The sequence below is a fragment of the Leuciscus leuciscus genome (assembly GCF_965113295.1).
Source record: "Leuciscus leuciscus genome assembly, chromosome: 12".
Taxonomy (NCBI): Eukaryota; Metazoa; Chordata; class Actinopteri; order Cypriniformes; family Leuciscidae; genus Leuciscus; species Leuciscus leuciscus.
In genome coordinates, this window is record NC_138736.1 from 30,254,606 (window position 1) to 30,280,374 (window position 25,769).

Here is a 25,769-nt window from a genome sequence, read left to right on the forward strand (position 1 = left end):
GTAAAGAAAAAAAATTGCTGTTCTTTTAAACTTTCTTTTTATCGAAGAATACTGGGAGAAAATGTATTGCGGTTTCCACAAAAATATTAAGCAGCATAACTGTTTTCAATATTGATAATAATAAATGTTTCATGAGCACCAAATCAGCATATTAGAATGATTTCTGAAGGATCATGTGACGCTGAAGTCTGCAGTAATGATGCTGAAAATCCAGCTTTGCCATCAGAAATTACATTTTAAAATATATTCAAATAGAAAACAGTTATTTAAAATTGTAATAATATTCTCAATATTGCTTTTTACTGTATTTTTGATCAAATAAATGCAGCTCTGGTGAGTATAAGAGACAAACATGATTAAATCTTACCGACCCCAAACTTTCGAACATTATTAATAATAACAATTGATCTTGGATGAGGACACTTCATTACCGTCCTACGTACCTTTGTCAGATTTGCCGAAAGAAAAAGTAAATGAATCGACCTCACAATGACGGTTTCTTCTCCGAATCGAGTGACGTCTCTGGATGTCTGGAGGCTGCGACCTGTGGCAAACAGAAACAAGGTTTAACATATTAAACTCATTTGAACCCTCAGGAATTGACAGCAACTGCCTAATTAACACTGAAATTAAGGCTTAGCATCTCTGCTTCAGCACCATAAAAGAGTGCGCAGTTTGTTCAGTCCGGCCCCCTGGTGGCAGACACCGAACACGACGCTTGAACCGAATGAACCCAAAGACAGATATGCACTGCCAGCAAACTGTCTCTGCCCTCTCTCTCTGGCTGCCCTCCTTTTCTGCCAAGCCACAAACACAGAGGCATCGGTGTGTATGCCAGCGACATATATCTATAAATGTGCGAGGCGTATCATAAACCGCCTGGCCTTTGTGCGGTAGATCGTACGGCATAGGCGGCGCGTTGCGGTTCTAAGATGTATAGAAAGCACGTAGTCCCAGAAAACTGCAAACGCTGCTCTCTCTTCCTCTGTCTGTCTCGGTCTCGTAGTGCCCCAGTTTTAAGGCTCTTCCCAAAGAAGAGTGGAGGGGGAAACAGCAGACAAAAAGGCAGATTTGGAAAGGCATGCATGGAAAAAACAACAGTTTGCAGGGTTATAAGGCAAAGTCAAACGTTTAAAAAGCCGAGCATAGAAGTCGAAACAGCACTGCTGCTTCTTCTTCTGCAGTCTTTTGCTCACTATTCCTGCTTGTCCCAACCTAATTTATGGCTAAACGCGCGCTCACCGACATGCACGGCGCACCTCGTATGTTATACACTTAAAGAGTTGTCACGAAATCCGCTATAGTGTCTCCCGAGCGCGATCCGACGTTCGCTTCCTTAGAGCCGTACGATAAACTAGTTTCCTCCATCCCTGTTTGACTTCTATCTCCCCCGCGCTCTCCTCTCTTCTTCTTCTCTCTCCTAGCGTGGCGTTGATGCTGTGACACTCGTGGCGATCATGAGATAGGTGCGCTTTGAGCAGCCCACCATTATCTGATGCCGTCCCCTCTTCTCTTCCCTTTCTCTCCGTTTCTCCCTCCCTTCCTCTCATTACTCCTTCCTCCCGCCCGACAGAAACCATGTCTAATCCCCCCAGCATCATAAATCAGTGTCACCTAAACACTAACGCACCCAACCAGCGTGTGCCGTGGACGTTCAGACCTAGTGCTGCTCCCTGTCGTCACTGTCCCTGCCTCCGCGTCTCGCTCCGCTTCCTCTAACCAACACCCCCCCCCCCTTCTTCTCCTACTCTCCTGCATTTTGTCCATAGAATATCTGCCGTTCTCTCTCTCTCTTCCACCCCCCCCCCACCCCCCCACAGCAATGTCTGGCACTCGAACGCAAGAACAGTCATAACACCTTGTGATTGATCTCAAGGCTTGGAAGGGTGTCTTTGTGTGTGAAATGGAACAGATGAGACAATATGGGATAGACTGGGAGATTGGGAGTTAAAGATCATTTTGGGAGATGGAGAGAAAGAGAGATTCCTCTCCCAGACAACAAAAGCTTTGAGGTGATTACCCTTGCAGTAATAAAAAGTGTCACCAGCCATCATGCTGCATTAGACTAAACTCTTTCCTTTGACAGAAAGATCTGATCTAATGACAACTCATTAAAGGCTGTTTGAGGAAACTGTGCATACATTTTAGGCTACACATTTCAATTCAGACTGTATGGTATATGGTACATTTATATAAGCTAGTGGGTTACATAATAATCCTATAGCCTACTTAGTTTTTAACAATATACACTGGAGGCCGATAATCTGAGACCACACTAGACATATGGGATTTAAATCTGGAAATAAGTAGGACATTTGTTTTTTTATTTTAAAACAATAATGATGATAAAATAAAAATTAAGTCATTACCCACGTTGAGTTTAAAAAAATTAAGATTGTGTATTTCTAGGTCATTAAGAAAAAAATTAATTTGTAACATCGATCATGTGACTCCTTTGTACAAAATATTTGTCTTTTTATTATGTATAATAATAATAGTAAAATGATAAAAAATTCTAAAATGAAACAAAAGTCTCAAATGAAAAGGAAGGGAAATGAATACTATTTAAAACAACAACAATAATAATAACAAAAAATGAGGAGGGAAATTAATAAAAAATAATATTTTTTGGTTTTTTTGCAATCACTTTTTAATGCAATTACTTTTTATATTCTTATATGAAGCACTTTCAGCACGTTTATCTATGATATACTTTTAAGAGTAAATAAAATTGATTGTTCTGTGTAAAATGTATTATTATTTTTACGAGATTGTAACGCGATGGCTGTAATAAAAAGCCAAAAGATCAGTCTTTAATGACAAACACTCAGTAGAACACGGAGAAATACAACCAATACCATAAACAATACAGGACAAAGTAGTAAGGAAAACTCAAGGCTTGAATAGACAGGTAACAACGTAACTTAGGAATTACCAAAGGAAACACAGGTAAAACAGGAACAGAACAGAGAAAACAAAACCAAAAGAGATCTACACGTGACAGATATAGTATATGAATAGATAATACCTTGAGAAAGCTATACGTTGATTCCGACTCATCTCAAGGGTGAATATGCTCAGCTGGTAGGCTATAGGATTCCCTGAAGTACGTGAGGCAGCCATCTTTGTTTCATGGACACTAAGTTCCAGAAACACCTGGCAGCAGAAAATCTACAGCAATATAAATGAAATACTTGTGATTTATATGTTACTTGGTAAATTTTTACTTGGACAATTTTGCCATAATACACACTTACGAATAGCTAAGTTTCCATTCACCTATTTTTTTGCATTTTGGGATCTTGCATAAAAAAATGCTGAATGAAAACAATTCCATGATGCGCATAAATTCTAAAAATGCACATAAAAAATGAATGCACTCAATCAAGGCGTACATTTTTTTATTCGATAAGACGACATGCGCATAAACTACGATGGATGTACATTTACCGAATAAATCCCTTGATGCGCAACAAAGTATTCGCATGACTTTAGGATGTGATTGGATAACTGGACTAACCAGCGGACCAATTTCTTTGCACAGTATCTCAGATGTTGGTTTGGTCATTCTGAAATGCTTGAGCCAAAGTCTTTATCAGTCAAAGTCATTATCAGAATGATTTGATTTAATTCCCTCTGTTTGCAGAAACATCTCACATGATTGCGTTCCCTAACACTAGCATCCAAACGCAAAATAACATGACAGTGTTTATTTCGTTTCAACTGCACACTCTGAAATGCAAGTCATTTATGATGTACGAAAAAAGAGCCACAGTGGCTTCCCCGATTCCAGCAACTTCCATTTTTATTACAGATATTTTGCGCCATTTTCCTATGTGGTTCTCTTGAAATATATGGGATGGAAAAGCTGCTTCATTAGCCAATGTTTTATTCGGTATTCCAATTTTCCGCACAAGTAAAATTTGCAACTTTGAATGGAAAAATAGCTAATGGCGTCAACAGAGAAAGATGCTGTTTGTACCCAGATGGTGTAGTTACGACATCTACCAGTAGGGGTTAACTAAGTAATGCTAACCAGTCAATTCATCACCACTGGTTTCATCTTAAATACACAACAAGTATATATTCTCCAAGGATCTGAATACCAACAGCCTGTGTACAATACATATTCATGATCCAAATTGTGAATTCACAAAACACACACTGATGAGGGAGCCGAATAAACAAACAAACAAACAAAGTTATACAACCAATCATGGCCACATTGAAAAGGGAAACAAACAATTAGACGGATTAATCAAAAGATAACGAGCCAAAACACCAGAGACAGACAAAGTGTTTGGGGAAAATCAAGTGAGCAAGAATCAGGTGATTATGACAGAAAGCATGTTTCCAAAATTCCAATACATTAGCTTGCATTATGATGCGAGATATTTAGAAAAAAAAACATCCCTTGAGACACCTGTTCTAGCATGCCATCAAATGAATGCATCAAGATCTACAGTATGGTGCATTTGTTTACGCCACTCAAATGATTCTCATTATATGATTTGAAAAATCTGGAATTGTCCATCAAATAATAGTTAGGATTTTATTTTGTGCCTTTTTTTCTTTTCTTTTTTTTTATGCACAGAACCGTTTCTTTGTTCTCGAGTCAGTCTCGACCAAGTCTCTCCTGAGTGCGATTCCTCTGTTTCTCGTAATGTGGAGCTGAACGTATTAGTGTGTGTTTACGTGTCTGGAAAAGAACAACGACAGGCACAGATTGCTGATATGTGCTCTTTTTATCTCTTAGAGGAGAAGGGCAACGCAATGCGGATCCTGGCAGACCGTGTGAGCGGCCAGACAGTCAGCGGGACAGACAGAGGAGGAGGAGACTGTTCTCATTCAGAAGAGTGCTGGAGAGATGATTGAGGGGCTAATTGCAAACACACACCGACCACACAACTTAAAAACCAATCCTAATATCCTGCTATTATTATAATGTATGTGCTTGAGAAGAAAAGAACAGCAGTTTGCACCTGAATTCACACTAAAATGAGCTAATCTGAAGATTACGGGTAATGGAAAATGGATAATGAAGTGCTGCTTGGTTTTGTCTAAAATACTTTCAATATTGAGGAAAAATGAGAAGAATGAGAGCCACAGCAGTGCTAATGCCATAAATACCTGTGCGAATTGAGTCATTTTTTCAATGACAAAATACTTTCTCCTCTTCCAGTTTAGTCAGCTATTGTGAGCTTATCTACAGTACAGCTTGTGATCAAATAAAAAAGTGAGATGCTTTACCAACATTCATCCACAATTTTTTCTCCATTGAAAAGATTTGAAAGTATCTGTATCTTAATTAACATATCAATTGCTACATAATATTATATAATATTATACTATCCTCCTTAATTTTTTCAGAAATATAAATAATGATATAAAAATTGTGGGCTAATTAGAAGGTTTTATTAAAACACTTAATTACCTTAAGGGGTTTGTGTGGCAAGCAGGACGAGGCCGAGGGCCGTGAGAACGGGGCGAGGCCGTTGGCGTAAGTGATAATATTCTGGCTCTTCCAAGCTTTATAATGGGAGTGAATGGTACCATGTTTTTGGCACCCAAAAAATCCATTAAAGTAATCCATATGGGTTTGAAGGGTTAATAAAGACCCTCTGAAGCAAAACGTTTTTTGTATGAAAAATATCTATATTTATAACTTTATAAACTATAATAACTGGCTTCCGTTCACGGCCGTACTCGAGTTGAGTTTCAGCTGAAGAGTGACTTCTGACCCGACGCATGACGTATTTGACGGACGCGGAAGCGCAGAGGATAGAGCAAATCAAAGCACCGGTCATGAGAATTTTTTAAAGAGAAATTTGAGTTTGAGTTTGTTACCCAGGCTTATTTGTTCTCTTTTCTGCCGGAACTAGACTTGCATACGGCCGTTGCTGGAAGCCAGTGATTATAGTTTATAAAGTTACAAATATGAATATTTTTCTAACAAAAATGCATCGCTTCGCTTCAGAAGGCCTTTTTCTGGGCTTCAAAATCTAAGTTACCATTCACTCCCATTATAAAGCTTGGAAGAGCCAGGATATTTTTTAGGATATTTAAAAAACTTAAGGTTTTTTAATGCCGATTATTATTATTATTAATCTAGTAAATTTTTTTTTAGCATTGACAGCTCTAATAAAAAAGAAATAAAAAAGAAACAATCAGAATTCAAAAATTATGAATTACATATTTATGCATGTTGATATCTGTACAATTTATGTGCATTTAGCCTGGCTCTGCCATCCAGCACCCCCCATAACCCCCCGTCCACCAGATGGCATTTCAAACATTGCTTAATATATTTTTGCTGACATTAATACAATTAAATGTATTATTTAAAACTACACTTACAGCAGCTGAATGTATTCTATTTTAATTCTACTTCAATGCAATGGCATCGAGCGATTTTTGCAGGTTGTGCAAAAAAAACATGAAAGTGAGTGGTATTTATTTACACCCACTCGAGCGATTTGTTTGCTAAACTAAAGTAGCCATTGAGCATCGTCGGGAGGTTAAAATAAATTGGATTGACGGTCGCGCAAGAGACGGCTTGCCGTCGCTTCTCTATCATCGTGTTAAAACCGCCAATAGCGCGCCAGGTGGATAGCCAGTTTGTGATTGGTCCCCGCAGATTTGTAACGGAAGCAGTATAGAAAAATTTACAGGTTTACCCAGTCTAGCATTCCCTGGGAATTGAAACCAATACTTAGTGTTTCTAGCAACACCATCCTCTATACTGTTTGAGCTACAGGTTAAACAACCGTATTAGGTACACAAAACACATTTAACCTCTTGTTTATTTTCTCATGTCAATCTATTATCTCCACCATGTTGTTTTTAATTAGGAATTTACTAGACTTCATGGATTTGTTGGAGCCCTCTTGTGGATGGGGGCATTTGGGCACTCACCCAAACTGTCCATATGGGAGATAGGGGTGACTAACAGCCTGTTAATGAGCGACAAACACTGAAACTACAAAAACAACAACAATGAAAGTGCTGTGCGGATTCACACCATATGTTGCAGCTCAATTTTAAGGCAAAAACGATTGAAATGCTTGTCTATATGCATCTGATGGTCATTCATACTCACCTCGACGTAATGGTGACACCGCAGGGAAAGCTAGAAGGTTGTACAGTTAACTCCAGGCTGATTATGATGCAAAACCATACAACCAACTACCTCAGCCTGCAGCGCACTGACTCGTGGTTCGATTTCTATATACTCTCACAGTCAGGTGTCAATATATTTCATGCATAATGTCTTCCCCTACTGGACAACTGATGTAAAGCAACACATCATCCACTTTTGAAAAGTTATATTACTGATAAAGTATTAAAGTAAAGTAAATTAAAATATTTGATAAAAGGTTCTTTCGGATGTCTTGATTGACTTATAGGGTTAATTCACCTAACTTCGGTCATTATTTACTCACCATCATGCACCAAACCCACCATCCGAACTTTCATTCGTCTTCGAAACACAAATGAAGATATTTCTAATGAAACCTGAGTGATTTATGTCCCTCCATTGAAAGTCCACACAACCAAAACTTAGATAGTTCGAAAAGTTCATAAAGACATCGTAAAGAGTAAACCATATTTTGTTTATTCCAAGTTTTATGAAGGAGCACAATCAGATATGATACGGAAGCTCAAATGTGCTTTGTTGACGTGTAAAAAACCAATGTCAAACGAGTACGACTGAACTCTATATATGTTCGCTATTTAATGTTTATATGCAAATGAAAGCCTAAATCAAACCTTTTCAAACATATAAAATGATTGTGTCTCTTCAGAAGACTTGGATTAAATCTTTTGATTTATTTTACAATCTCTGCAAGGCCTTTTTGAAAGAACTTTTAAGGAGGGACAGAAATCAGTTTCAGTTTCATTAAAAATATCTTCACTTGTGTTTTGAAGATGAAAGAGTCTTACAGGTTTGGAACAACATGAGGGTCAGTAGGTTGATGATAGCATTTTCAACTATCCCTTTAAGGAGTGCACTATGGGAAAGTATCCTTTTCTTATGCTCAGACATACACATCTTTATTCTTTTCATAGCGGCCACAGCCTTGAAGTCTGAAACCTGCATTTCATTCTACAGTGTTTTTGTGAACATGGAGCGTTATGTCGAGGGACATGATTGATTTCTCTACTATTATTTACTACTAATTGAATCATTATGGTGTTTTTACAATTCAAATTCTTACATTCATTCCATGTGTGCGATGAATCCTTGAATGAAGCTGAGAGCAAATCAAACTATTCTAAGAGAAGGAACTGGTATTTAAAACACAATTCAAGAGACTGACATGAAGCTTTTCATAGAGAAAACAAAATAATCAGGATGGATCAAGCCATAGTTATGTTTATGTTCAAAGTCTTACTTATTGCACAACCGAAAACAACCGAAAAGAAAGTAAGATTTGGGGCGTTTGAAGTACTTGGAAATTGCACATGCTTAGCGAGATGAAATCAATCAATTTCATATGTAGTTCAAACAAGATAAAGGCCCTTCATCTGTTTCATTTTGAACTTTTGTCTGAAACCCTGGAAAGTGAATCCAACCTGTGGATAAGTCTATATTTGCTTATCTCTAGAATGAAGAATCTCTCATTTGTAACCACAAAAGTTAGTTTATCTGCAAACAATTACCAGAAACTTGGCACCAGCTTTGAATTAAGTTATAGTTCACCCAAAAATGAAAAAAATAAGTCATTGTTTACTCACCCGCATGTGGATCCATTAATGACATTCATTCTGTGCAAAACAAAAGGAGAAATGTTTTGTTTTACATACAATTATTATGAATGAGGATTTAGAAAATTACATAAAAGCACCACTTAATCATAGATGTGCGACTCGTGCACTATATTCCAGTTGACAATAGTGTATTTTACATCACTTCTATGAAAATCTTAAAATCCCCCTTAGAAGTAGCAAGTTATAACGGTCTCGTTCTGTTTTGGTTTCGTTTTAATTCGGTTCCTGTTTGCCAGTGTTCCCTGTCATTATTAGGGTGCGTCTAAATCAGCTCCCTAGTTCAGTAGTCAGGGCACTGATCAAGGAGTCAGCCATTTTAAAAATCATTCCAGTGCACTGAAACATTCGCTTCCTAAAAAGTCCCACAATTCACTGTGAAATCCAGGGAGCATCGATGATCACTATGTTCCCTTAACGAAAGTCCTGAAGCGCGAAACATAAATCACGTGAGCCAACTCACAACACATATTTACACGCGATAGATGTTACGTTTATTTCAGCACAAACATACATCGCTATACAGGTAATGAACATTATGGCTGAAATGTTGCACGTATATGTAACAAGCAAGTATTTATTATAATGTACTTTAAATAACATTAAACTTTGTCAGAAAGATATCAGTTCTGCTGTTGTTCATAAGTACCAGTAGTGATGTTGTACAATGAGAATGTTGCCGGAAATAGAGTCATCAGTGTCCCAATGTGTAGTGAGCCAGTTCATACCAGTGCCCAAATTCCTGTACATGATATATTGATTCACGACCTAGGAAGCTTGGGAGCTGATTGAGACGCACTCTCAGTATCCTTGGTTGCTGATTTGAGTTCCACACCTGTTCGCTGTTACCTTGATTGCTCCCTGTGTTTATAAGCCCTAGGTTTTCTCAGGCCTTGTCTACACTAATATGTTTTTGTTTGAAAACGCATCTTTTTTCTCAGTTTTGGCCTTCTGTCCACACTGAGATGGAGTTTTTGTCCTGCAAAAACTGAGCTTTTTGAAAACGCTTACCCAAGTGGATAAATTTGAAAACGGCGTTTTTGCGTTGTAGTGCGAGGTATTTAAAAACGATGATGCATGTTTAGTCATGTGACGCATATTGAACCAATAGATATCTATGTTTATAACGCTATTGTGTCTGTTATGTGCTATTCACTATCACATTGTTGCTAAAGATATGTTACTCTTCATATCGCAGTCCTGCAAAGATAACAGAAAATTTACTTGTAATTGCTGTTCTGCGGCAAAACATGAGCGCAGTTGCGTTTTTAAAAAAGTGTTGAGAAAACACTTGTTAAGTTAAATGATTTCTGTAAATCCAGTGATCAAATGCATTGTGGGTCCCAGTTTTCAGTGACAGTCATGTGACTAGTCACATGGTCTGTGTGTGCAAACCCACAAACCTGGAAGAGCTTCTGAACGTATATAAGCAGTAGGCTTTTTTTTTTAGAAAGGAACATTTTAAATATAACAAAGAAGCAGAATCACTGAATTATGAATAATTGACTGCCATTGTGAGAATAACATGCAATCATGTAATTCAAAGAAAAGTAACATTAGTCTGATTACAATATTTTAAATTGTAATCTAATTACAAGTACTTTATTTTTGGAATCCGATTACGTCATCCAGATTACATGTAATCAGTTTCTACCCAGCACTCTCCATCTGTACCATCTCAGTGAGCATTTATGAGGGTTTACGCGTGCAAAGTAAGGTGAATTTAGTGTTTTCATTTTCAGTTTCAGTGTGAATGAGAAACTTCTGGAAACCGCGTGTGGAGGGAGAGCGTTTTGAAACGATAACGCAGTTTTCAAATGTATCCGAATTAAGGTAGACTGAGTTATCAAGACTTTCTGAATTTAATTCTGAGTTGCGTGTTTTATACTACCTTACACAAGTGAGCCGTTTCATGTGCAAAACGTTCTTTTGTTTCTTCTCAATGAAAGTTGATCTGTTTCACAAAACAAGACTGAATGATTTGCTTGTGAATCAAACTAATGCGGTTCTTGAGTTCAAATCACTCACGATCCGTTTCGCATCAGTTAACAGCTCACTACAGGGAAAAATGATCAGATTATTGCAATTTTTGAGTGAACCATTCTTTTAACACGAAACGGTTAACAGTCACACTGTTCCCAGACAACTGCAGACACATATGTTGGACAGCTCTGTTCCTCTGACAATGACAGAGATCTCCAGGGTGAGATGTGAATGCAGTCCAAACATTAACTGAGCGGTCTATTCAGGTCCTTTCTCATTCTCTGTCCTTTTCACAGCCAAACGCATTAATTTTCCAGACGCAAACTAAACAAAAAAACTTGACAGTTGATAGCCTATCGACTGTCAACATAGTTGGCCTATGGATTTGTGCCTTCTGCTCATAATGTTGCAGTTGGTCACTTATGTGGTTTAATATCCTTTAAGACTTTTGTCCTTCTCTTTCTGGCTCGGCTCCACCCTATCTTCCTCCCTCTTTCTTTTTCTTTCTCTCACTGCCACATTCACAGTCCAATCACGTGCGAATGCGGCACGGTGGTGCCAGTGCCAGCTTTTTGCCAACCTGAATGTGTGTGTGCGTGTCTTTGCCAGCACGAATCACTGGGACATCAGGTCAAACGTACTTGTCATGATCTTAATTATCAGACCACAAAGTGATGAAGCTGCCACAAATCTTTAGGAGTTTTAAAGTGTTTTCAGTTTAAAAATTGATAAAAAAAAGTGGCATTGAGAAGGATTCTTTTAGATTTTGTATAAAAAAGCACAACGTGAAAAAATTCAACGTTTATCACATACATTTAAGTTCAATTTAGGGCCAGTTAACAAAAGTCTTTCTCGTTCCCTCCATCTATGTCTCTTTTACTCACTCTATTTTATCTCTTTCTTTTCATTTTCGGTTTTTTTTTTTCTTCAATTACTCTTTATCTACTCTTCAACCTCATCCAAACCCCTCTTTCTCCCCGAAAGCCTGAGTGTTTGTCTGCCGATACCTTATTCAAAATGCCAGGGAATGGCAAGTTGCTATGGGAACTCGCTGCTTGGCAACTTGCTGGCTTGGCGACGTGCCCATCGGTTGCCAGGGCAGTGTTGTCAGTGGCAGCAAAGTGCCGTGCCAGCTGTGTGCGACTGGATGTGTATCTATAATGTGTTCATTTTGTTTGAGTCTATACCTGTAAATTATATGTACTGAGTAAATATGTATTTAACGATGGCTATGAGATTAAAAATGCAGAAAAATGTAAAATCCATAACTAGACGAGAACGCCGCATCGAAAGTGGAAATGCTCTAAGTCTTTGTACAGCATGCGGTGAATCTCACGAAACCACGTTAAAACAAAAGGTCCAATTCATATTTAAGACATAGCAATCAACAGAAAAAATAAGAAATATTATTTGTCCGTATAGAAACGTAAGCATATTATTAAGATTATTCAGATTTTCTTGCACAACATTATTTTCATAAAAAAGAATGTAAAAAATTACTCTCTCATCATGTAGAAAAAAAAACTTCTTTTTTTATTTCAATTTAAAGAATTTATACACCATTTTATTATTTGTGGTACAGTCTATAATTTATGCAATGCAAATTTTTGTATTGCAGCACAGTATTGAGAATAATAAAAAATGGCACTTGTCATGGGAAAAATGGGAATTCCAAAGATTTTGGGAGAAGAATGGCTTAATTTAATGAAAATATGAACAAAAATTAGGCTTCATTTTCTTTATGCAAAATATAACTTTTTCCCCTCTGATTTTGTGATGAAATATGTCCATGTTTTTGCAGGATTTTTCTCTCAAACATTTAAATCATTAGTTCTAAACATCAAAGAAACATTTGAAATTCCCTTCAGTCACAATGTATGACAGAGAGATCAAGATATAAAAGAAAAGAAAAGAAAAGAAAAGAAAAGAAAAGAAAAGAAAAGAAAAGAGAAAGATGGTCATTTTCATTATTACCGTACATGCTAGAATTCCTTCTGTCATTCCAGTCCTGGAGAAACATTCTAAACTGCAGTTCCAAAGCATTCCTGCCATCAGAAAAGACATTAAATATTGATAAATATCTGTATGGAAAGATTTACAGGATAGGGAGTTGGCAATTTATTTATTTACACAAAACATTTCTCATGCCTTAACAAGATATACCTGCCAAAAAGGCAATAAAATGCAAAAGTGAATCGTTCTGAAAGTGATTCCAAAGATGTCGTTTCTCTCTGCCGTTATCGTTATAGTTGTGGTGTGTACTCTGCTATTCTTTACTATTGAGAAAGATTTTTAGAACTATATCTTTATTGTTATCTTTACAGTTATCATCCTTGGAGTGAATGGGTCTTTACACTGAACAATACAAGCCAATAAAGACGAGAAATGGTAGGAAAGAATGCAGATGACAACTATTACCAATAAAAAAATCTTTCAAAATTCATTAAGCCTCACAGAAAAATACCAAATGAATATCAGCAATTCAATTCTAGTTGCGAAGTACATTTCTCAACGCATTCAGAATGCATTCAAAGCAGCTTTTCAAAGAATAGCCCCACAGTGAGAAAGCCAATGCTGACAGTGACAAGGATAAACTCTTTAAGCTGTTCCAGATGTATGTAGATAAAAGGCAATGTACAGAAGTGTTTTTCATATAATTTCTACCTTGAAAATATTCTAAACTCTTCAAAGCACTATTGAAACGAGTGGAGTGATGTGATGTGTATAATAAATGTTTTATGTTAAATGAATTATACCTATTATAACTGAATCTTTAAACTTGAAAAGTCTTTTAATTGAACAGATTGAACATGTTCTCCATTCAATTATTTGAGCCTGAAGTAATTGCATCATGGTACTTTGATGTACATCATGGTACTAAATACCATATACTATGCTATTTAGATGGTACTCAAAGTACTTGAACATTTCTGTGGCACTTAAAGTATGAAAAAAGGCTATGAAATTGCAAAAAATCCATTTAAAGACTAGACACTGTACACTGTAAAAAAGTGTGAAAATAAAAGATTATTGGAGCACGTTTTACAAGAAAATACTATTTGTTGCTAATTTCATGTTTAATTCAATCTGTTATTGCCATTTCTTTTAAATTAATTGTGAAATTTCTGAGTGAAAATAGTTTCCATTTTTTAGTGTACTGCCTCTATTATAATTGCTTCTATCAACCTGAATATTATATTCATTTATTTAATGAATTGATGTTGAACAAAGATAAACAATACAAATAAATATAAAAAATAAGATGAAACCTTAAGTAACACTTTTCTTTTTATATATATATATATATAAATTCCATTTGGTTTTTCTGAGGTGCGCTGCAAAAACTCGAATCTATTTCTATAATACTCACAAATGACACACACAAAGACGTCCTTTTAATAACGATGATCATTTTTCTTATAAAAGAGGCTCTTCAGAGGTTATCAAAGGACTGCAGCTTGCATTTTGTCTCTAGTCAAGTCCTTCTCAAATCTTTCCTTCAGGACAGTGATCAATATGGCATCTGTGCCTCCAGTCTACATCATTACACAGTCTGATGGAGGGACCTGGTGCTAGTGTGTGTGTTTTCAAACCCTTTCCACTTCTAAATAGTGCTGATTTTTGTGTGAAAAAGCATGTTTAAGGATGAAAAATCTTTCATGATTTTTAGGGTATTTGAGCGCAAGTGACATGCACTACAGAAGTGAGTGGTTTATGGAGTGTGAGTCTGATTGTGTGTTGGCAGTGGTTTGAGCAGTCTGTGTGTCCTTGTGTTTGCACAATGCGGCAGAGGGCGGATAACTAAATCAATAAGAAACAAATGAATTCAGATCAATATTGAGTCGAGTGATGGATAAAAGGGGATGAAGGAGAGAAAGACTGACAGAGGGAAAAAGAAAAGAAAAGACGGGGAATTCGAGGAAACACTCAAATAGCCTCTTAGACAAACTAATGCACTTGAACCTTCAGACTACACTGTAAAAAATTATATGATCAATAAGTTATGACAACATGTGTTTTTACATTGCTTTAACTCATCACAATAAGTTAAGCTATTTTCAGCTTCTTTTATAACTTATTCAAGATTCAACTGATCCAGTTTAATATATTTTAAGTTGAAATGACTTAAACATCCAAGTTGATTGTACAAAAAAATTTAAGGCAGTAGGTGCTTTGCAAGTTTGCTTTATAAATATTTATGGGCTGAAATATTTCATATAAATGACTACGTCCATTTTTTATTTGAATAATACTAAAATACTCCAAAGGTAGGTAAAGGAGATGCCAAGATCTGTGCTGGTTATTCTCTTTATTTCTCTATATCTCACCCAAGAACTCACCATGGAAACCATATTTTTTATAAAATGTCCTAGTAACTACATTTATCATTAGTGCTGTAAAGCATATTCATAAAAATAAAATAAAAACAAGTACTGTGGCAGTACCATGGGATCAGATGAGAATATCATGGTAATTTGATATAACAGTACTGAAATTTCAGTATTTTCCTATTCCTATTCAAATACTATGGCATTTAGGGTGTTCACACTTGTAGATCGGTTCTCTTGGTTCATGTATGCTTGATTTTAGGGTCGCATATTGTCTTGTCTCTTGTCTTTGGTCCGGGTTGCATTCATATTTCAGTCGAACCACACCAGAGTTCGTTTGGAAGTGGACCGAGACCCATCTTTTCAGAGGTCTCGGTCCACTTGTTTGGTGCGCACCAGGGTTCGGATGGCAGTGTTCACACTTATTTAAATGACACACACTAAAAAGCAATCGCACCTTCTTTTAATTGAACCAAACATGCCAAGTGTGAACACACCCTTAGATAGCAATTCACCAAATACCATGGTATATCCATATAAAAAACGGTGTTTCCAATGGTACTGCTACAAAAGTAATTTTATTTAATTTCCTGTTTGATGACAGTGGTGGCCAAGTCACCACTGTTTTAGTGACTTGTTTTAGTGTTTTTCTTAATTTGACCAAAGTTGAAAACAGCTGTGCTGCTTAATACTTTTGTGAAAACCATGATACAATTATTCAGGACTCTACAATGAATAGAAAGTTCAAGAACAGCATCTATTAGAAAAAGAAATTCTTTGTAACAATGTAAAAATGTCACTTTTGATTAATTTAATATGTCCTGGCTAAATAAAGGTATTAACTTTTGAACAGTAGTGGATCCAAGTAAACAAAACCGCAAATGATCTTAAATTATCTATACTTTAACATGTGCTAATCCTTTTAAAACCACGAAGCCTGAATCCATATATGCCTCGCTCACTTCCTCTTTTACACCCATCACTTAGCAAAACCACCTCATCTGTTTGAAATCACCACAGACTCTTAAATATGATTTCAGCCTTGTTCATGTCATCACAGTCAGCCATATAACACATCTATAGGTCTCAGCTTAACTCCACATGAGTCACTTTCTGATACAATTCCATTGAGGTGCATTGTTCACAGAAACAGCTAAATGATATATATTTTCATATGAACTTGGATGGAGGGAATGAGTGGATCACTTCATAAGGCTGGTCACATATCAAAACACAATTTATTTATTTGCTTTCTGCATTATGTGATACAGCAAACTGTGTGTGTGTGTTTAAGGGGACATTAAAGGAGGAGGACAGAAACGGATGAAGGGATGGAAATCTATAGTAATTGAACTATTCTGCAATCAACATTCAGTTAAACGAGTGACTCATGCAGCGGAGGGTGAAAGAGAGAGAGAACAATGCAGGCCGAAGAGAGAGACGAGAAAAAAGGCACGTATATAGTGACAGCAGATTCAGTAGCAGCCTGCGTTTTTAAATGTCTTAGAGCCTTGAACCTGAAACTTAATTATACTTACTCTTAATTAATTTCTTAGTCTGTGCGTCTTATTTCTGTGGCATTTCCAGGCTGTTGTGTATTAAAGAGATAGTCCTCCCCTACTATCCCTTTAAGACAGCTGTACTGTTTAATTGTGTGGTATAAACTTTTCTTTATCTATTATAGTGGGCAAGCCAATTACAATGCAGTGTATACTTGACCTTGACACCTAACTCGTATTATCAAGGTGATAATGGAGTGCATAACAACACATGACTATATAATAAACATGTTTACATCATGCAATATTCACTTCAACCATCACAATATCTCTTATTTTACAGCCACTAATACTGTAGTTGTCCACAGAGTAGATAGATCGAATGAAGAGATAAAGTATTCATTAAAAATACCATGCACTTGACCATGCACTTTTAAACTTTACTTACGTTCTTATGGAACAGGCATTTCTTCCAGTAGAATAAGAACAGTGATCTGAAAAGAAAATAGGGAGAGAAAATAAAGTGTGATATAAAGTTCTGACTCGTGTATCAATTCAAGGTCTATAAAATCTACATTCAAGACATTCAGCCACCAATCTCCAACAATTTCATTTAATTCAATTTAATAACAAGATTGTGAAATTCAATCAGTAGCATCACAATCCAGCATCCCGAATCTAAATTCAAATACATTAGGAATAACTAACCTATGCACACACTGTAAAAAAAAGTATAGGATCAATAAGTTAAGACAAAAAAAGCACTTTTCAACCTTTTTTTTAAGAAGTTATACAAGATTCAACTCATTTTCGAGCCAATAAATGATGGATGCATGGATGGATGGATGGATATGTTATTTGGGTTAAAAGCTGAGTGTCTTGTCTCTAATGCTTAAATTGAATTTCTATGAGTGTCCCAGAGCTCTCTTGAGGGTCTGTTTAGCCACTCAGATCAATACGACTTCAGAGACTGTTTGCACAAAATGAGTGCGAAAAAATGTGTGGTGTAAAGATGGATTGTTAAAGGGATAGTTCAGCCAAAAATTAAAATTCTGTCATCATTTACTTACCCTCATGTTCTTCCAAACGTGTATGACTTACTTTCTTCTGCAAAACACAAAAGAACATATTTAGAATTTTTTGTTATCGTTTTGGAACCCAATGTTCTTTAAAATATCATCTTTTGTGTTCCACAGAATACAGAAACTCATACAAGTTTGGAACGATATTAGTGCGAGTAAGAATTTTCATTTTTGCCTAAACAATCCCTTTAACAAATTACAACTGCGTATTACAGTAACAAAAAAAGTGCTAATGAAATGACCACGACTGAACGCCAGATCCCCTTCGCACTGTAACACGAAACTGACCAATCAAATCATAAGAGACAGATGTGCTGCCCAATTACTGTAGCCCTTTGAGAATGAGAGCTACAAATCGGACACGACCAACAGTACCAGGCACTCTAATGCACCGATAACAGACACTGTCTCTGTTTCTTTGTCTCTCATGACACACACACACACACGTTTGCATGTAGATGAACATACTGAAGTATCTATGCATGCATACCGCTGACACACACACACTTCAACTCGTTCACACACATACAGTCTCTCTTCTTGTCTCGCTATCCCTCACACCCAACCCCCCAGCACCTCAGGGTTTGAAATTCATGTGCGAAATAAATAGAGAGGGAGAGAGAGAGACAGAGAGAGAGAGAACACATGGGGTAACGCAGGAGGCTGGTGAGGGAAGGAGAGAGGAAAAGGGGGGAGGGGAGAATCGAGCAGGAAGACAGTGACATATGAGGACAATAGAGGCAAAAAGAAAGTCAAAAACGAAAAAGGAACCACGGCATCTAATAAAAGAGAGCGTCTCGTCAAAGGTACGACTTTGGCGGGGCAAATGTAATGTCTGCAAATGTCTGCATCAACCTGGAAACATTCCAACACACGCACACACAACATGTGGACACATTCCAGCAAGCTGCAGCTATTAACCCTTACACCACAACTGTACTTCCATAATTACTGCTTCTCCAAAGAAACATATGTTCAGACAGACCGCTGCTACCCCCCACTAGATATTAAGTGCAGTATATTATGCACACTATCAGGCCCAGTCATCAGATTCTTCCTACACAGTAAAATGTCATTGCCTCTAACAGTGATATTCTCAATGTCATGACAACTCACACTCAGACAATAATATCCCAAAGCCATTCACACATAACCACTTCAACACGTCGCCCCAGCTTTCAGAATAAGGGTCAAGGTTTTTCAATGACCAACTAATGAACTTTGAAGCCGAATGAGTTGCATACTTTCATCTGGTATTGTCTCTGAAAGACATGATTTCACCATTGCATTATGTTAAATTGAGTTAATTCTATTTATTTTATTCATAATCAGTATAAACAATTACAAACCACACTAACATTAAGGTAAACATTTGTATTTTTTTTTAATTCTCTGGCAGATGTTTATTAGAAATTGCCTGTATAAGATGACAGAAATTGCTCTTAATTGAAACAATAGCAACAGAAAACATACTATAAATTGTTTGAAATGAATTTGTTTTTTGTACATTTTCATATTATATTATATGATCATGTAAAATAAAAGTATTATTATATTATATTATACACGAGTTTATGACAAAAACATGCACATTATATAACTTGGCAATCAATTAAAAGCCGGTGAGCCGCTATACTGGAGAGTGAAGCAGCAAATGTAAGCTAATATGTAAATCAGGCTAAGGGTATTTAATAAAATATTTGCTGATTCCAGCTCCAAACTTCCACTGCAAGCATATTTTAGTCTATAAACTAAAAGTTGTAAAACAGATTGTTCACTCTATAGTGTCAATTTAAGTACAAAAAGTTAAAGTTAACCATCATTACAAACATAAGCATTACATGCATGCGACCAACATTTGTGTTATTGTGTTTGACAATTTGCTATTTGCAAAGTTGATCCTTCATTAATGCAGATTTAGTGCTCTAGTTTTAAGTGGCGGTATAGGATTACACAACAATCATACATTTCTATGTGCTTTCCCTTTGGTAAAGATGCATATTCAGTGTTTTTCAAAAATGCCTCCCGATCAAATTAGCGGGAACAATGAACCTGATACTTTAAACTGGTAAACTGCCTCTTTAATTTTCAGCCCATGTTTTCCAAATGCATTGTTTTATGCTACTGACTGGAAATCGTATCATTCAGCTAATTGAGACATCTGGCTGAATCATACGCCACTGTGAGTTTGTACTGAGTGTGTGTGCATCTGAATGAAGAGCTATGTGCGGCTGCGGTCTCCCGGCACAGCTCTGAGATGCAGGGGAGGATGATATGAACACGACTGAAAGATGAATTATGAGATCCTTGCCAGTATTAAAACAAGAGCCAACGCTCTCAAAACATCTAAATTTCTCCCCAAACTCAAACTGCAATTTTACAACCTCTGTCTAATTATGAATCACATTGGCACTGAACCGCATGATCATCTGCTGATAGTAACCAATACAAAATTGACAGTCTTTTCCTCTCAATATAGTCTATCCCATCCAAATTTAAAGAACAGTAACAATTATTGGATTCTTTGTCCAATGGATAAGACTTAAGCTTTGTAGTTCAAATAATATTCATGCACCTGTGTTCTCCTTGGGTTCCTTTCAAGCTTGGACAAGCACAGCAGACCTTAACTGACATTCCCCATAGGGTTTTGTTTTAATCTTTCTTGAGGAATTCATCCGCCTGCACGCTGGTGGACTGCTACTGAGCTCCAAACGTCTCCTGTGGCTACACTAGAATTGAGATGTCAAATTATCAACCAATTTCTGACACTGACACCAGGCTCTTCTGCTGGCAATGCTCCCTTTTTGGAATTTAAACTGCATATTTTCCTAAAGGATCTATTTCTGAGAAATTTCATGGAACAAACAACTTATCAGTCCAAGATTCTGGGAAATGTGGAAGTTTTAGGTATATGGCAGATTCTCCTCTTCAGTATTCTGTTCACTAAGTTCCAGAGAAGCTAACATTAAAGTTTTGTCCCTGGAAGCAGAGTTAGCCTAAATACTGCTCATCATCATCATCCTCTCAAGAATGTTATGTTAGTTTTAAATATATAGATCTCCCAAAACCAGACAATACATCATTAACTCTCAAATCAGATTTTCTGAATAAGTGAGAACAATGTGCCTGAGTCTAATTTAATTTCTCAGTTCTACCAACCATTGCTTTTCCTTTCACAAATCGGCTAACTATGCTAATTGGTGCCAATACTTAATTCTCAAAACTATGTGATGACTGAAACCTCGTAGAGTAATTCAACAAGTCTTTCAAGAAAGATCTGAGCTATTAAATATTCAATTGCTGCCATAGATAACCTATAGATGCAACTAGATATGGGTCTAGCAATCATTATTTTCAAATTACAATTTATCACCTAAAGTATTTTGTAAATGTGCCTGATTGCATTTGCTCCACTGCTTTGTTTAAGCCATATTGTGCTGTTGTGGTGAAGTCAAGACGGCTAGAGAAATAGATCAGAACATTTGTTATTGAAATGTTCACAATTCATTCTTTCTAAGAAGTAAAGCTTTCCCCATGCAATAGTATCGTCAAGAGGTCCAAAGTAAGTGAAAGTTCCTCACAAGATATTTCACTTTCGCGTGTTTCATCCATCTCTCTTAACGGAAAGATCCAGTACAATCCGGTGATTGGGGATCTCCTGAGGTGTATGCAATCCATTACAGTGTGGTATGTGGTTGAATTTCATCCATTATGAATGAGAAATACATGAGATGGAGAGAATGGAGGGAGGGAGTAAAAGGAGTGGGAGAGATTGACAGACAATGGAATGTTGAAATGTCCTACAGCCTGATCTGGACATGGAAAATATTCCAGATAAGGAAAGTTGCGACTGGATAAGAGAAGGAATGGTATACTTGAAAATTGTTTGTATTAATAAAACTGTCAATATTAATATACACCACTGAACATCAAATCAATGTAAAGCTGAAGTATGTCATTTCTGTGCCACTAGCATCAGACCCAGCCAAAACTAATACTATTGGTTGAGTTAATGTTGCTATATCCAGTAATGTTTTGATAGCACCACAGAGTACTTAAACATACTTGCGCAGAACATTGAGATCTTTTTTTTTTTAAATACAATATGTTGAAAATATTACACAACAGATTTAAACTACACATTTAATTTAATGTCTCAATTTCTTTTAATCTCAATATCAAGATTATGTCAATTTCAATTATGGATTCTAAAAATAATAGGGGTGTAACAATTCATGCATTTTCTTGGGCTATGTTCAGACTGCAAGATCAGATTTTTGAAAGTCAAGATCAGTGACTGTCCGCACTTTTAATTGCAAGTGATCAAATAAGATATGTGTGTCCAGACTATCTGCATGGGTTGCTTTAGTAATGACGTAGGCATACCCACGTATGTGACGAGGCCTTCAAAGTGAAGGAAAAATGGAGGTGCATCATCTTGCTCTCCAAATAAGCTGTCGAGTTGCGGTGCAGAACTCCTCCGTCGCACAGGAAAACGCAGAAATCTTTGGACATTCCAATTGAAAACCGTATGAATATTTTCGGCACTAGTTTTGACATTATTGTTATGTGCCGCGTTAAGAATAATGCAAAAGACAGTTTGAAATTCTATTTCATGAGTTTTTTTGCTGTCCAGACCCAAAAACCCATCTGGATAAAATATATATATATATATTTTGCTGGCAGTCTGAACATGGCCTTAAATGAATGAACCAATCGATTAAAAATCCAACCAATGCATTTTGAAAATGAGTTTTAAATAGTTTAATATTTAATTATTTAATATAATCAAAAGTGCTAAATATCAAACCCATTGTGACAATATTTTAAAATATACAATATTCAAATTTTCAAGTATTGATATTTATTTTATCCTTAACAGGATTGCACTGGCTCTACAGCCCCTACGCAACTCTCACTGAAATTAAAGTAGTCTCTCATTCTTCATTTTCTTTGCTATTTATTGAAAGTAGGCTACTTTAAAAGTTCTGTATACGCATTTGTAAAACTTACTATTCACTGTTCACCCTGAATTGACTTTTGAACTGATTTGAATGAGACATGAATGTCGCTGAACAAGCATTGAAGTTTCTATAGACAGTTGATATGCAATACCCATGGGGCTCTGACATGAACAAACATGGGTAAGACTGATGAAGTTTCTGACCTTGATATTGGGACAAGGCTGATGCTAATTTACACACTGTTTTGTTACAGAGAACCATGGGAAACATTCCACGATGACAACTTTGTAAGAGTGATGAGCCTGAAACAAGGCCACATGGTCTACTACACAGAGATTGGAAATTCAAAATGTAAATAAAAAAAAGCTGAAGAATAAAGCTAACTATTATATTGGCAAAATATTTTTGAGTTGTCAAAACACAAGCTTAAATTTCATATACTAGAGTGATTCAAAAATCTGAGACCACACTGAAAATTAGTGGTTCTAAAAGAATTAGGATTTTTGAAACGTTAAACAAAGAAACATTATAAAGTAAAGTGAATAAACAATATTTAACATTCTGCACCATTTCTATGTAATCTATTAATAATCTAATATAAGTGACCATGTGCAAAAGATCAGATTTCCTTGATTCCATTGAAAATTCTTAAACGATAAAATTCACAACTGGATTGTTTAATTGCATGTTGGTCATGCTGTTATTTTAGCAACAAAGGAACTTATTTATGGAGAAAAATGCATGTTGAGTCGTTTCTGTTGAGCTGAATCAAAAGAAGGTACAATGCATAGTTACATGACTGTGATTCCACACACTTCTTAAATTATGCATCAAAGGACTTCTTCAGCTCCAATCCATAAGTTTCAAATATCCTCCTGATAACAAGTTGAGCTCCAATAACAGAGTTACCACGGAAGCCTGGGTTATGTAACGTTACATAACAGACAGGCGGTATGAGTAATATTTCATAACACTAGAGACCCTAACACCATGGCATCATCTCTCCTTTGCTCTTTTCTCTCACTTCATCTCTCTTCTGATGTTGAAATCAATGGCGTTATTTTCCGGAAAGTCCCCTTGACGGCCATTGATGGTTCAGTATCAAACGGAGCGTGTCGTTGCGGAGCGGCTGTGTTTTTCCCCCCTCTGCCTCTGTCTGTCAAGCACTAGACTAGACACTTTCCTCATCCAAATTTTGATATCAAAGAGTCATCAAATTCATCCCCCACCCTCGACTCTGCTCGCCCTGACTTCTCTCTCCCTTCAGTCCCCTTGAGTGCTAACAGGGTCAGGCTAGGGTCATGGCACAGATGCACGCCATCCACCAACAGGCCATGGCAAGCAACCAATCACAGACAGCAGACTGCAAAACCACTATCAGGATGATTATCTGAAGATAATGGATTTTATATTGCTGCAGATTAATAAATATCAACAACAAGCTCTTTGTTAGATCAGACGTTATAAATACGAAAGCGACAAAATATACAGTAGATACATAACAGCAACACTGAGCAGACATATTCGACCACATCCTCTTTATATATTTTTTTCATCCATGTTACCCCTATAATATAAAAGCAAAATATAAACATGTTAAAATGGGAAACATAAAGCATGAAGAATGAACTAATATTAAGTTGTTATTGCTTGTTAAGCCACTCTAAAATGTCCTTAGGGTTCAAAAGTCAAACCAATACAAACAAAAATAACACCATCACAAGTTTAAAGAATTGAAAAATTAACATGAACTAACAAGAATCAAAAGAAATCAGACCTTTCATGCAAAATAATTCACATGGTCAGTATCACTAATTAGATTTTTGATTAAATACCAAATTTGCAATGTGGTGTCAGTCTTTTGAAATCCAGTTTTTGCTTATGCATTTAAAATGTATTAAAGGGATAGTTCACACAAAAATGAAAATTCTGTCATCATTTACTCACCCCCAAGTTGTTCCAAACCTGTATGAATTTCTATCCTCTGTTGAACACAAAAAAATATATATTTTGAAGAATGTCGGTAACCAAACAGTTGATGGGCCATTGTTTTTCCATACTATGGAAGTCAATGGGGCCCATCTACTGTTTGGTTACTGACATTGTTCAAAATATCTTCTTTTGTGTTCAACAGAAGACACGATCATCTCTTCATGATTATATTTCAACAATGAATTGGAGTAAAAACATAATTAAATGTTAAAGTTAATGCAAAAACTGCCTTATGTGCAGTTTACATGTTTGCATACAATTTGTTATTTGAGTGTTGATTATTATATCTAAAATTAAATAGCAACTGAATTTAGGCTAATAGTCTGGGCTCTGTTTTTAACCTTTAATATTATAGTAATGTGCAAGTAAGGGCTCCCTATATAGTTTACAGCCTTAACAGAGATTCAAAAAAAAAAAGTATCCTTTTAATAAACTTTTAAATTATAACTGAATACATTTAAAGACAGAGACACAATTTGTTCAGTAAACCACTGTTTAATAAATTAAAAAAAAACAATTTTATGTTTAGTTTTCTTCACTCTGCTGTACCGAACCGTGCAGTCAAAACCGAGGTACGTACCGAACCGTCAGTTTTGTGTACCGTTACACCCCTACTTATTTAAGAAATATATAGTTCCTTTGAACAAAGTCTGTCCATAAAAATTGCAAAGCACACAGAATGATCATAAACACAATACAGATACATACAAAACATAAAACAACTATATGTATCAAAATGATAGTTCACACAAAACTGATTTACTCACCCTCATGTTGTTCTAAAACTGCAATGTAAAAGAAGATATTTTTGAGAAATGTCTGTGTAATTGCCCATACAATGGAAGTCAATGGTCATCAAAACAGATTTTCCTAAATGTCTTCTTTCGTATTACACAGAAGAAAAAAGTCATACAGCTTTGAGACAGCATGTAGGTGAGTAAATGATGACAGAATTGTCATGTTTGGATGAAAAATCCCTTTATTATGTATAGTTTCCCCATTTAAAATGCAAAGCAAAAATGTAAACTTGCTTGAGGAGCACAACCTTACGAAAACCACAAACACACTTATTCTCATCACAAAATGCTAACAGACACACACCCACACACGAACAAACGTTACACCTACCAGATCCAGGTGCATTAAGGACAG

At 36.3% G+C, this 25,769-nt stretch overlaps 1 protein-coding gene across 7 annotated transcripts in view; it reads right to left on the reverse strand.

The window, feature by feature from the left end:
* The window catches only part of LOC309511633 (uncharacterized protein), a 27,704-nt gene continuing 1,935 nt past the window's right edge, over window positions 1-25,769 (reverse strand). The window contains exons 2-6 of one of the 7 annotated variants that reach the window (XM_082186858.1): window positions 17,028-17,073; window positions 12,727-12,797; window positions 8,740-8,769; window positions 3,029-3,171; window positions 1-544 (exon numbers count right to left, since the gene is read on the reverse strand). In XM_082186858.1, the coding sequence (XP_082042984.1) occupies window positions 8,765-8,769; window positions 12,727-12,797; window positions 17,028-17,073 (122 nt within the window). In that variant the 3' untranslated portion in view covers window positions 1-544; window positions 3,029-3,171; window positions 8,740-8,764. Of the gene's footprint in view, window positions 545-3,028; window positions 4,700-7,387; window positions 8,770-12,726; window positions 12,798-17,027; window positions 17,074-17,649; window positions 19,070-25,769 lie in introns of those variants that run through there. The other 6 variants (XM_082186857.1, XM_082186856.1, XM_082186855.1 and 3 more) reach the window with 6 other exon arrangements.